The sequence below is a fragment of the Nuphar pumila genome, chromosome 3 (genome assembly GCF_984573655.1).
Source record: "Nuphar pumila chromosome 3, dmNupPumi1.hap1.1, whole genome shotgun sequence".
In the NCBI taxonomy this organism is placed as follows: Eukaryota; Viridiplantae; Streptophyta; class Magnoliopsida; order Nymphaeales; family Nymphaeaceae; genus Nuphar; species Nuphar pumila.
In genome coordinates, this window is record NC_143251.1 from 105,060,336 (window position 1) to 105,075,108 (window position 14,773).

The following is a 14,773-nucleotide window of genomic DNA, read 5'->3' on the forward strand; positions in this document are numbered from 1 at the left end:
TGAATCAACTACCTTTGATCTTAAGAACCGAGCGTATGCTCAAATCAGCGATCAGCAACTGATCTAGCAAACTTTCAACAAAATGGACTAAAATCGGGTCGACTGTAAATACTACTGGTAAACGAGCTTAACGTGCTCAAGCCTGGCTCATTCTTGTGTTGACCCGAGTCCATTTCAAGTTTATAATGAGCTTAGGCTGAGCTCGAACTGTGCTGTTAACAGAAAAAAAAAATACATTGTAGAAGAAAGAAGCAACCCGAATGAAAAGAAAACAGAGAAGAAAGAAAGCGACCGACTAGGAGTAGTCGATGACGCCCCGGTCGCTCCTCCGCCTCTCCCTGCAAGCAACAACTCGTCGTCTCCCCGCCGCTGCCGCCGCCGCCCACTTGCCTCCTCCCCGAACCCTCGCGACCACGCCCCCTACCAACCCAAAGGACGAGTACTTCATGGCGGTACACCAGGTGTGCAACGTGGTCCGGCGCGACTTCTACCTGGAGCGGACCCTCCAGCGGATGCGCGTCAGGCCCACCCCCGAGCTCGTCTACCGCGTCCTCCGCGCCTGCGCCCGCTCCGGCGTCGAGTCCCTCCGCTTCTTCAACTGGGCTCGCTCCCAGCCCGGCTACGACCCCACCACCGCCGAGTTCGAGCAGCTGATCCGCACCCTCGGCGACACCCGCCAATGGGACCACATGTGGAAGGCCGCCGAGCAGATGCGCGCCGCCGGGCTCCCCCTGACCCCGGCCACCATCTCCGGCGTCATCTCCTCCTACGGCGACGCCGGCCTTCTCGACCGCGCCGTCGAGGTGTTCAACCGCATGCCCCGGCTCGGCTGCCCCCAGAACGCCGCGGCCTACAATGCCCTCCTCTCCGCCCTCTGCCGGGCCCGCCACTTCCGCGGCGCCTACTCCCTCGTCCGCCGGATGGCCCGGCGCGGCGTCCCGCCCGACAAGGCGACGTTCGGCACCCTGGTGAACGCCTGGTGCGCCGAGGGGAGGTTCCGCGAGGCGGTCGGGTTCCTGGAGGAGATGGCGCGGCGGGGGTTCCGTCCGCCCGTCCGCGGCCGCGACCTCCTCGTCGAGGGCCTGCTCAACGCCGGGTTCCTCGAGACGGCGAAGGGGCTCGTACGGCGGATGACGAAGGAGGGCGTCGCCCCGGACCTGCAGACCCTCAATTCCCTTCTGGAGTCGCTCTGCAATGCGGGCGAGGTGGGGTTCGGCATCGACCTGCTGAGCTCGGTCGAGGCGCTGGGGCTCCGGCCGGACCTCGAGACGTACAAGATCGTCGTCCCGGCCGCGGCGAGGGCCGGGAGGATCGAGGACGCGTTGAGGGTTCTGAACCGGGCGATGGAAGACGGGCACCGGCCGTTCCCGGGCTTGTACGCGTCGGTGATCAAGGCGCTGTGCAAGCAGGGGAGGTTCGCCGACGCGTTCGCGTTCTTCGCGGACATGAAAGCGGAGGGGCACCCTCCGAACCGGCCTGTTTACACAATGCTGGTTCGGATGTGTTGCCGGGGAGGGAGGATCGTGGAGGCGGCGAATTTTCTGTTTGAGATGGTGGAGCGGGGGTTGTTGCCCATGGGGCAGAGCTTCGATGCGGTGCTCGATGGGTTGAGGAACCGCGGGAGCTACGATCTCGCGAAGAGGGTCGAGCAATTGGAAGTCTCGCTTTGATTCCGTGTGAATTATTGGTCCTTCGTTTCCTTGCAGATGTTGGTTTGCTGGTTCTGGTGTGTGGTGGAGATGAGATTCATGAGGTGTGGACATTGTTGGTAAGATTACTATTTCCTTCTTTGTATGTTGTTTCATTTTGCTTCTGCTAATTAATGTGTTGTTTTTTTTTTTAGTTTGCATGATTGATTTCTCTGAAATTGGTTATTGAATTGAACAATTTTGAATTCGTTTATGCTGTTCTGTAATGTGGTCGATTGCCCTCCTAGAAAAATGTAGTCGATTGCATTTGCTTTATCGATTGATTGTTGCAACACACATTGGTTGGTGGATATTGAGAACCGCTTGATCATTCAAGTAGCTGTTACATGTTCAAAATTGATTGGTTCAACCCACAAAATATTTGGTTGGCTTGTTAAATTTTACTAATTGAAAAAATCGGCTTCTTGTAAAATGGGCAATCCATAAAAGTCATTTTCATTCTAAACCAAAGATCTGAATAAGATATTCAATTATGTGAAACGACCAGTGCCTAGAGTTCACAGTGCCTTAACCAGAATGGAATCAAAATGTGAGCTTTCATCCAACTAGGGCAGTAAAACTGCCTAGCCCTACAAACCATTTGTATATTCAGTTATACATTTAAGAATGTTGTATATACATGAATATGATTAGGATTATCTGGCATATCATGTGTAATAATACAAAAGAATTGCTGTTTTGTGCTGCATACTGCGCACTAGGGTAAGATGCTGCAGATAATTATAGATATTTTATATTTTTTCATGAGCATTTGTGGGTCTACTAATTGTTAGCACAATGTTATCTTATACATTTACCTGTGTTAAAATTGTTGTTTTTGTGCAAACATAAGTATATGGATGTCTCTTGCGAATGTTTACAAATTCTGGTTTAAGAAATGGATAATGTATTTGAGTAAGTAGTATCACCTGTATAGGATTGGTTTGCTGTGTGGATGACATATTGAGCAGCCAAATTTAGCTTCAAGAGAGAAACCAAAGTTTTCAGGATTTCAGTTCCATTTCTATTGTAGAAAGGGCAGGGGGCATATTAGGATATGTTGGTAGAACCCTTTTGTATAATACAAATACTAGGACCTAGTCACCTATCAGACCTATTTCTAGGTGTGAAACATGCTGAATTCTCTTCCATAGAAAGCCAAACAAAGATGTGGATTTGTAAGCTCTGCAGCAGTTCAAAATTAACTTGGTTCACAAGTTATCTGAGATCTGCATCAGGAAGAATCATTCTGCTCCATTTGTTCCTTGTACTGAGATGGTTCTCTTCTTTCTGTATGGTCCGTTATTGCCTCTGCTTTAAGTTTCGGAGGCTCTGGGCAACCATGTGTTCAAAATTGAGGAACATAGATGTATCAAAATCAGGCCACAGCCACTTCCTGCTTTGTTGGCACCTGTAAATCATAACCAAAACCTCCAACATTGCCAAACCCTGTCAAGACTTTGTATTGCAAATCAAGAGGCAGGCACTGCTCACAGACTAGTGCCAGGGGATGCAAATGCTGGATAGTTTGATGCATCATTAGTTTAGGAGATGACATGGCATGTTGCATGTAATATTTACTTTAAGCTGTTTGTGTTTGATCCATGGTTACCTGAACCTGCCTCTATAACTGAGAGACTTGTTTATTGTGCAAATACCCATTCGTGTACAATTCTGACATTTCTTATTGTGCATTCCTTTTTGCTTCATGTAATAGTTTCTTGCCTGCCTTTCACTGCTTCCCCTTAATGATTCCTTTTATATGCAGCTCCTCCTCTTTCTGCTCTTCAAGTGTGCACGCTCCTGGAATTCATTTTGTGCTATAGCAAATATGTTTTGATCCATTTAAAATTCTGATACATAAAGAATTCTTGTTCAAACCTGCAACCCTGTCATCACTTAATCCATATGGTGTTGGAATCCTGATAGAAAGAAAAACTCTTCTTCTAAAGTTTGCATGCCTCCACTGTTGAGTCCACTATGGTCGGTCTTAGTTGACACTCATCGTCATGAGGCATTTGTCTCTAAGGTCGTCTCTCATCTGTTTTCTTCATAGCAACTTTCAACTCAGACAAATGTCAATCCTGTCCAAACTTGACAATCACACTGGGATCTATCTTGATTAGTCATAGACCTAACGTTTAGTCCCTTTGGGTTCATAATGATAAGTTTGAGGAAATGAAGGAATGAAGTTGGCCTCTCTCAGGCACCAATCCAGTATTCTTCCACTCGTTTTTCATTTCAAATTAGTGGGATGGGGAGGTTAGGCTTATCTTGAGAGAGCTTAAGAGTGTACTCTGGAGCACCCACTTTTATCAGGAAAGTAGCATAAGTATTTAACTTGCTTTTAGGAGTACAATACAATTTCCGAGACTCATGCATATGAGGAGTGAGATATGACCCAGTCCGGAAATATAGGGCCAGTCAAGAATTTCTAGATTAGTTCTTATCATCATTGTAGCCGACCTCGGCAAGTAATCACCTAAATCATCGATAAACCACGATGTGGAATGCATGCGATGAGAAAATGACGATTTTTCCCTTACATCGCCTCATCGCCGAATGATCGCACCTGGAAAGTCATGATTAACTGCGACTTTTCTGCAAAAGGCATGCTTCGTTGCTCAAACAGAACAAGTAGGTTATGCCTTTGTCCTTTTCTTCACCTTTAAATGGCTTCAGCAATCATTTCATCTGAACTTCATGAATTTCCGGTGGCTTTTGTTACTCCAAGAATTGTTGTGTCAACCATTGTTTGTAACACCAGAACATCGAACCTAGGGTTGTCATTGGGTCAAACGTGTCAATTTTCCAGCCCAGTTAAAACTTGAATTTCAATGTCAAAGTTTTATTGGTTACTACCTAAACCCAATCTAAATTCAAGTTGAGTTAGAGATGTGATTTAAATAAAAATACATTATAAAGGTATTTTAAATTATACGTGTCAGTTTTGGGCTTTTACTGTCTACAACCCAACATAACAAGAGGTTGATTACTTGTTATATTGGCAGCTTCTTGTGCACCTTGACGGGTCAAATATCTCACCCACTAATAGCTCTAACCGAACTTGAGCTTCTTACCCATTAATAAATCATTGTAAATAAGCATTTATCTAACCAATGATTGCAGAACTAAGCATATTTAAAAATTACAAAAAATGAAGATTTCTGATTGGGTTAACAGAAAGACTTTGCTATTTTAAATACATATAGGTTAGGTTTATTAATTTGCAAATAAATATATTTAACACAGAAGATTTTGAAGATCATTGAGATTTGATATGTTGAGGTTAGTATTTTTTTCCTGATTAATCACAATTCTTTCAATAGCCGACTAATCACGATTTTAAGAGGAATTGACTTAAACAATTTTGACTAATTTTTTCCCGATTAATCTTGATTTGATGATTATTGGAGCTCCTGAGGAATTGGTGAGGACGAGGTAGGCTACTATGCTTATCATGTTGCATGTATTTGACCCTATTGGATCCAAGATCCAATACAACAACAACAACTACGCCTTCATCCCAAAACAATTGGGGTCGGCGATATGAACCAAAAAAGAAAATCATTCTGGGTCTTCCACATGAATCCTTCTCCTTCAATCATTTCTATCCAATGCCATGTCCTCGGTGAGGTTCAAAGCATTCATATCCTTTCCTATCACCTCCATCCATGTCTTCCTAGGCCTACCCCGACCTTCTTTAACTAATATATTTTCCCATTTCTCCATCCTTCTAACTGGAGCATCATTAGGCCTTCGCCGAATATGTCCAAACCACCGTAAACGATTCTCTCTCATCTTATTTTCAATGGGTGCAATGCCTACCTTCTTACGTATTTCCTCGTTCTGAATCTTATCTTTTATTGTATTTTCACACATCCATCTCAACATACGCATCTCAGCTACACTCATTTTTTGAATATGATGTCTCTTGGCAGCCCAACATTCCGTACCATATAGTAAAGTGGGCCTAATAGTCGTCCTATAAAACTTTCCCTTCAACCGCAATGGCATTCTACGATCGCACAACACTCCGGTTGCACTTTTCCATTTCATCCACCCAACCTTTTGTAAAAGTAACTCCAAACAAGATACTAAGATCAAGACCTTAATATTCTTGATAATAAACCCGGCACACATGCACAATAAGAACACTTTAAAACACTTGTGCACAAAAGCACAACTCACAAAGACTCACAAATGCACAAAGGCATAAGAATATTGGAATCACTTTATTGAGCACTTGGGCTTTGACTCAAAGCCATGAAGAAATACAAAGGGGAGAGCCCCTATTTATAACAATACAAAGGGGGCCTTGGAGGGGCTCCACTCATAGACGTTGGAGCCCCTCCAACGGTCACAAATGTGACCGTTGGAGGGGCCCAACGTCTATTTGAGTGGCCCCCCCAAGGTACCTTTTGGTACATTAAAAGAAAAGAAAGAAAAATGAAAAGGAAAGAAAAATAAAATAAATTTACAATCACATTCATAAAGTGAATGTGCGTAAAACAGTGGAAAAGACTAAACTACCCCTACGGCTAAACAAATAGAAATATATATTTTATATATATAATAAGTAGATACATATACATATATATTAATATATGTATATGTATTACCTTATATATATATAATATATATATATTACATTACATGATTAATTACATAATTTAACACCCCCCGCTCAAACTTAGGGCAGGATGACCGAGAGTTTGCTAAGAAGGAAGTTGAAATGCTCTTTAGTGAAGAAATCCGCCAACTGATATTCTGACGTGACATATGGAAGGTCAATGATTCCTTTGAGGTACGCCTCCCTAACATAATGGCAATCCATCTCTATGTGTTTGGTCCGCTCATGAAAAGTGTGATTCTTAGCAATATAAATCGCACTTTTGTTGTCACAGCATAGCTTGGTAGGCCCTTCAATTGTGATCTCCATGTCTTCCAGCAACTGATGAATCCAAACAATTTCCATGGTAGTAGTCGCCATGGCACGATATTCGGCTTCAGTTGATGATAGAGACACCTTTTGCTGTTTCTTGCATCTCCATGAGATCAATGAGTCTCCTAAGAATACACAAAAACCAGTGGTGGAGTGACGGTTATTTGGGTCACCTCTCCAATCAGAGTCAGTATAAGCAATTAATTTTAACTCAGAAGTGGAAGACATAAAAACTCTCTTATTAAGAGTATGCTTTAGGTATCTTACGACACGTAAGACAACACTCATGTGAATGGAAGTTGGTGCATGCTGAAACTGACTTGTCGTATGTACTGCATGTGAGATATCTGGTCTGGTAATACTTAGGTACATCAACGATCCTACTAGTTGTCTGTAGTGAGTAGGATCGGAGAGAAGAACACCATCATCAATCTTCATTTTAGCTCCTACTATAGCAGGAGTTTCACAAATTTTATCGTCTGTAATACCTGACCTGTCAATAATCTCGGATGCAAGCTTAGTTTGAGACAAAAAATATCCTCTATGAGAGTATACTACCTCAATACCTAAAAAATAAGTTAAAAAACCCAAGTCAGACATTTCAAACTTATCTTTTAAAATTGATTTTATGCTTTTAATCCCTTTAGAATCGCTTCCGGTTATAAAATGTCATCCACATATAGTAGCAAAATAACAATCCCTGCATTAGATTTTCTAACAAACAAAGCAGTATCAGTAAAGCAGGATGAAAAACCATTTTCTAACATTACGGAGTTAAACCTATCATACCAAGCCTTGGGGGCTTGTTTCAAACCATAAAGTGCTTTTCGAAGGCGAAACACTTTTCTTTTAGGAAACTTCATTCCAGGAGGAGCATCCATATACACTTCTTCGTTTAGATCTCCGTTTAAAAAAGCATTCTTAACATTCATCTGATAGATGTTCCACTTATTGATTGAGGCAACGGTTATAAGACATCGGACGGTGACCATCCGAGCTATCGGGGCAAATGTTTCCTCATAATCAATCCCATATTTTTTACTATATCCTTTTGCAACTAAACGGGCCTTGTATCTCTCAAGGGACCCATCACTATTAGTCTTAACCTTAAACACCCATCTACACCCTATTTCTTTCTTGTCTTTAGGGAGGTCTTGAAATTCCCATGTCTTTGCTTTCCTTAGAGCTTCAAGTTCATTATCCATAGCGGCTATCCATTCCGGACATTTTCGTGCTTCCTCGAAATTTTTAGGTTCTATGTAAGATTGAATGGCACTTAGACAGGCTCTATATTTAGGTGAAAAAGACTCATATGAGATGAACCTAGAGGGGGGTTTTCTCTGTCTTTCGGTCCTACGAAGGTTTTCCTCACATTGAGGAGTAGTCCCACTAGCATCATCATATCTTTCGAGGGCACTTCTGAAAATATTTCTATCTTTATGAGTGTAGGTTATGGGATCTCTATGTGGTTCTTCATTGATATGTTGATGAAGCGTTGGGGGCACAAAATTGGTTTCATTATTACTTAAGTCATTTTGATTTGACTCATCATCACTAGTATCATCACCTTCAGTCAATAGATCAAACAGAAAAGAATAGTCTATATTCTCGTCATTAGATTCAAGTTTTTCGAAACCACTGATATTTTCCAAGAAGCTTACATTTCTGGAAACATATAGTTTATCATTTTTAATATCATAACAACGAAAGCCTTTTTGAGTTTCGGAATAACCAAGAAAGGCACAAGGAATGGCCTTGAGGGAGAGTTTGTCATTTTTATCAGTAAGGACAAAACATTTATATCCAAAAACCCTTAACCTGCTATAATCAGGTTCTTTTTCGTATAATTTTTCAAATGGGGAAATCTTGTTCAAGTTTTTAGATGGGAGTCTATTTATGAGATAGACAAATGTAAGGGCTGCCTCAGCCCAAAGTCTTTTCGGAATATTTTGTGAAATGAGCAAAGTTCGTGTTGTTTCAATAATATGCCTATGTTTTCGTTCGGCCAACCCATTTTGTTGTAGAGTTTTAGGACAAGACTTTTGATGGAGAATACCATGATTTTCAAGATAACTTTTGAATTCATTGGAAAGATATTCGCCACCCGAATCAGTTATAAGAATTTTTAAATTTTCATTGAATTGATTTAAAATCATCATATAAAATGTTTTAAAAGTTGAGAAAACTTCATGTTTATGTTTAAGAAAATATATCCAACTAAATCTAGTGTAATCGTCCACAAAGATAACATAGTATGAGAAACCTCCTTTAGATATCACCGGAGCCGGACCCCATACATCGGAGTGAACAATTTCAAAAGATTTTGTTGTAAACATGGATCTTTGAGAAAAAGGAAGACTTTTCATTTTCCCAAAAATACATTCATTGCATACAAAATTTTCATTACAAAGATGTTTAATAAAAGGCAAATAAGAGATTTTAACAATGTTGTGATGACCCAATCTCTTATGCCATACATGAATATCTTTGTTTTGAGCAACATTACAAAATTGATTCTTGAGAATTTTGAGAAAATCAATATAGTAGAGGTCTTCTCTCCTAGAGCCTTCCCCAATCAACTTCCCGGACTGGCGATCTTGTATCCAACATTTATCAGAAGAGAATTTTATATCGCAACCATAGTTCGAGAGTTGAGAAACGGAAAGTAAATTTAAGTTTAGTTTTGGTATAAGACGAATTTTTGGAATAAAGAAGTCTTGTTTTTCAAAATTGCCTATTCCTTTAATTTCAAGAGGTGTTCCATCCGCCGTTGAGACAAAAGATGGAAGAAAATTTTTAGAAAAATCAGAAAGAAAACAAGAACTTGGAGTCATATGAAATGAAGCACCGGAATCTAGGAGCCAAGATGTCTTACCGAGAGAAGAGAAGGATGACATAGCGGCTCCAGAAATGCCTCCTTTGAGAAGAGGTTGAAGAGCATCCACAATTTGTTGAAGGGAAAAAGACTCATTTGATGAAAAAGGTCGTTCCTCTGGTTGGGATGCCATAGTCGCGGCAAGAATTTTCTTCCATTTGGGACAAATGGGTTTGATATGCCCCGGTTCTTTACAAAAATGGCAAGTTAATTTGCTATAGTCTCTTTTGCCATATCGATCATTTCCTCCTTGTCCTTGATTTTTGAAATGGGGAGGTTTGTAGGCCTTCATATTATTCCCGGGTCTAGACACAGCATTAACCACTTCATAATCATTTTGAGAAGGTGTAGCAAGGATGCTAGGATTATTTTTACTAATCCCCATACGGGTTTCCTCACCACTTAGCTTAGTGATAACATCTTCAATAGAGGGAGATGTGAAGGCGGATAGAAGAGAGGACCGAATTTGCTTAAATTCGGGTCTAAGACCATTTAGAAAATTGAAGAATCGATCTTCCTCTAGTTGTTTGTGTCTTAACTCGATAGCTTCTCTGCTCCATTTTGGTTCGAGCATAGCAAGCTCGTCCCAAATAGATGGTAGTTCGGCAAAATATTCCCGAATAGACAAATCATTTTGTTGAAGTGTCAAAGCCTTCTTTTGGAGGTAATATTTGTGAGATAAGTCCCTTGAAGTATACATTTTTTCAAGGTACAACCAAGCTTCAGAGGCCCTTTTAAACTTAATGATGTTGGCGTTGATCTTGGTTTCTACGGATGAAAAAATCCAAGACAAGATTTTGAAGTTCTTCATCTCCCACTCATCATGCCTTTTGGAATAATCTTCTAGGGCATTTTGTCTATCTTCACCTTCAAGAATCTTAATATCCCCTTTCTCTATGATTGTAAGTTTGGGTTCGGGTTCCGATATGAAACCTTGAACGTAACCCCAAAGACCTTTTCCTTTGATATGGGCTTCCATATCGCCGGCCCAAACATGGTAGTTCGAACCACTAAGTTTAAAACCAAGGGAGAAGTGGGAGTCTTTTTCACCAATTAGAGAGGGAAGAAGATAGAAAATAATGCGTACCTCAAAGGATTTTCAAACCTTTCTTGACAAAAGATGCTTCTAAAATATTGCTCGAAGGAGATGGTTCACTTCAAAACTTCAATAACTTGAAGGCATGTTTTTCGAGGCACTTCACAAGTGAAGAGATGCACGATCCTCCTTCAACGAGGCTCTGATACCATGTAAAAGTATCTCCAAACAAGATACTAAGATCAAGACCTTAATATTCTTGATAATAAACCCGGCACACATGCACAATAAGAACACTTTAGAACACTTGTGCACAAAAGCACAACTCACAAAGACTCACAAATGCACAAAGGCATAAGAATATTGGAATCACTTTATTGAGCACTTGGGCTTTGACTCAAAGCAATGAAGAAATACAAAGGGGAGAGCCCCTATTTATAACAACACAAAGGGGGGCTTGGAGGGGCTCCACTCATAGACGTTGGAGCCCCTCCAACGGTCACAAAAGTGACCGTTGGAGGGGCCCAACGTCTATTTGAGTGGGGCCCCCAAGGTACCTTTTGGTACATTAAAAGAAAAGAAAGAAAAATGAAAAAGAAAGAAAAATAAAATAAATTTACAATCACATTCATAAAGTGAATGTGCGTAAAACAGTGGAAAAGACTAAACTACCCCTATGGCTAAACAAATAGAAATATATATTTTATATATATAATAAGTAGATACATATACATATATATTAATATATGTATATGTATTACCTTATATATATAATATATTACATTACATGATTAATTATATAATTTAACACCTTTATCCTATGATTTACATCTCCATACTTTTGAATGATAGATCCTAAATATTTGAAACAATCATCCACCTGTATTTCTTGCTCACCAAGCTTCACTACACTCCCATCACTACTTTGTTTACTAAACCGACATTCCATGTATTCTGTCTTACTCTTACTCAACTTAAAACCTCTTGCTTCCAATGTCTGTCTCCATAATTCTAACTTAGCATTAACCCCAGCTCTAGACTCATTAATCAAAACAATATCATCAGCAAACAACATAAACTACGACACATTTTCTTGAATTGATCTCGTAAGCTCATCCATCACTATAGCAAATAGGAAAGGGCTTAAAGTAGATCCTTGATGTAACCCAACCGTTATAGGAAAATTGGTTGCCACCCCTCCACAAGTGCGGACATTGGTTACTACTCCTTCATACATATCTTTAATTATACTAACGTACTTGAGAGAAACACCTTTCTTCATCATTGTCCATCAGAGAACGTCCCTAGGTACTCTATCGTATGCCTTCTCCAAATCAATAAAAATCATATGCAAATCTTTGTTCCTCTCTCTATTTCTCTCAATAAGTTATCTAAGAAGATGTATAGCTTCCATAGTTGATCTTCCAGGCATAAAACCAAATTGATTCTCCGATATCATGACAACCTTCTTCAACCTAAACTCAATCACCCTCTCCCAAAGTTTCATAGTATGACTCATGAGTTTTATACCATGATAGTTTGTGCAATCTTGTATATCACCCTTATTCTTATATAGAGGCACCAAAGTACTCTTCCTCCACTCATTAGGCATCTTATTTGTTCGCCAAATCTTGTTAAAAAGATTTGTCAGTCATTCTAAACCTTTCTCTCCCAAGCATTTTCAAGCCTCGATAGGTATACCATCTGGGTCAACTGCCCTTCTTGATTTCATTTTCTTCAAAGCCTCTGCAATTTCTTTCTTTTGAATCTTGCGCATGAAGTCACGATTCATCTCATGAAAAAGAATGGAGAAGTCTCCAAGATCCTAAGCATGACTTTCATTAAATAGCTTATCAAAATAATCTTTTCATCTCTCCTTAATCTTCTCATCTTTGACTAAAACCATTTGCGTTTCATCTTTGATACATCTAACCATACCCAGATCCCTCGATTTCCTATCTTTCATCTTTGCAAGCCTATAAATATCCTTCTCGCCCTCTTTGGTATTCAACTTGTCATAAACCTTCTTATAACCTTATCCCTCACGTTTCGAACTATTTTTTTAGCTTTCTTCTTTGCTATCATATACTTCTCCAAATTCTCATTATCACGACTCTTACTTAGATTTCTATAACACTCTCTTTTAACCTTAATAGCTAATTTGACATCCTCGTTCCACCACGATGTATCCTTACCTAGCGGTGCACCGCCTTTAGACTCACCCAATACCTCATTAGCCACCTTTCTCATGCCACCCGCTATCTTATTCCACATTGATTCTGAATCCTCCTCGAGACATCAATCAACGTCTTTAATTACCTGCTCTACAAACATTTCTTGTTTAGCTCCTTTCAGTGCCCACCACTTAATTCTAGGATCTATCTTGTGTATATCCCTTTTACGGCATTGTCTAATTCTAAGATCTAAAATTAAGACTCTATGTTGTGTAGCTAACTTTCTCCCGGTATAACCTTACAATCGATGCAACAACCCTTGTCTCTCTTTCTAAGTAGGAAAAAATCTATCTAACTAGTATTAACCCCATTTTTAAATGTTACTAGGTGAGACTCCCTCTTCCTAAACCAAGTGTTTGCTAAGATCATATCATAGGACAAACAAAAATTTAAAATCCTTTCTCCACTTTCGTTTTTTTCTCCTATACCATAGCCTTTATGGATACTCTCAAATTCATCCCTACTAATGCCTACATGCCCATTAAGGTCACCGTCGATGAAAAGCCTTTCTCCATAAGATATCCCTTGTACTACTCCATCTAAATCTTTCCAAAATTGACGCTTAATGGAATCATCTAAACCTACTTGAGGTGCATAAACACTAATAATATTAATAATATCCGTACCTAATACTAATTTAATAAGTAAAATCTTATCACCCTTCCTACGGACCTCAACTACATTATCTATAAACTCATGACTCATAATAATCCCTACTCCATTCCTATTCCTATTTATTCTTGTATACCAAATCTTATATCCTCAAGGTTCTATCACTTTTGCTTTTTCACCTACCCATTTGGTCTCTTGTAGACATAAAATATCAATCTTTCTCCTACACTTAAAGACCTTATGTTCAAAGTGGCTAACCTAATTTTATGGTCTTGGACTAACTTCTTTACCCCCACCCGTCCAACAAAGTGAGGGAACCCTTGCCTATTTGACACCACACCCGGGCGCCGGTGTGACGCGTCGCTTCCGGGCGACGACCTAACAACCCTTGCCCATTTATCACTGCCTCCGGGCTTATAGAGTACAACGCGTCGCTCAGTAGGGAACGCCCCAACGAAATTCTCATATTGGTTCATATTCATAGGGTATGACTAAGTTTTTATGCTGGCTGTCACAGGCCTACCGCAACCCTCCTCCTTTATCCGGGCTTGGGACCGGCAGTGTATAACTAAACAGTTACAGTTATACACAGTTATCCAAGATCCAATAAAGTTATTAAATTAGAAAGTTATTAGAATTAGAATTAAAATTAGAAGCTTGTTGGATTAGAAAATTTTCATTTACTAGAATAAGGAGAAAGAGGCACCCTCATGCAACACATTTAAAGATTCAGACATATATGTGTTACCTTAGTTTGTTTCCTGCAGCGTTAGCTGCTAATTTTGCTTTCTAGACTCCAAGATGAAGCAAACAACTTTGTTCCAAGTCGGATCTTCTTAGCGGGGACTAGGAAACAGCAGCTTATCTAACCATATGTCGGTGCCTACTTTCATAGAAAATATTGATGGTGAATGCACCGGTCGCACCAAGCCATGAAACGTCTGCGGCTAGGTTCTCTTCAAGGGATGAACTTACCTCTTTGATTGGTTCAGAAGCCAAAGGCTGAAGTGACATTTTCCAGTTCAACAGATTTGGCCTCCAGCAACAGCTTTTTGAGTGTAAGATGCCTACACTCTGGAGGGGCATTATACCAAGGGATGGGTTACTTTGTCTTAGACAAGTACTTTTTTCCAGATCTGTTTTGTTTTGATCTTTGATGCATAAAATTGGTACCTTGTTAATTTATACTGAGTTCCAGTGAAAAGATTGGGTGTTTTCCTTCAAGCATGGTTGCACCTGTAACTGCTGCAGTTTTTTTATTTTTTAACTTTAATGAATTAGATGATATGAATATTAAGGCATGGTTTCAAGTTATTATGGAATTATGAGTAGCCGGATATCAGTAAACTGCAATTCCTCTGGTCAATGGAATTATTTGTGTAA

The 14,773-nt window shown here is 40.1% G+C and overlaps 1 protein-coding gene across 1 annotated transcript; it reads left to right on the forward strand.

Moving 5' to 3' along the window:
- Positions 1–308: 308 nt before the first annotated feature.
- On the forward strand, positions 309–14,773 carry LOC149843191 (Pentatricopeptide repeat (PPR) superfamily protein). Its single transcript, XM_090000853.1, has 2 exons — positions 309–1,768; positions 14,286–14,773. Exon 1 carries the CDS (start codon positions 309–311, stop codon positions 1,668–1,670), a length of 1,362 nt encoding a protein of 453 aa, XP_089856979.1. The 3' UTR covers positions 1,671–1,768; positions 14,286–14,773.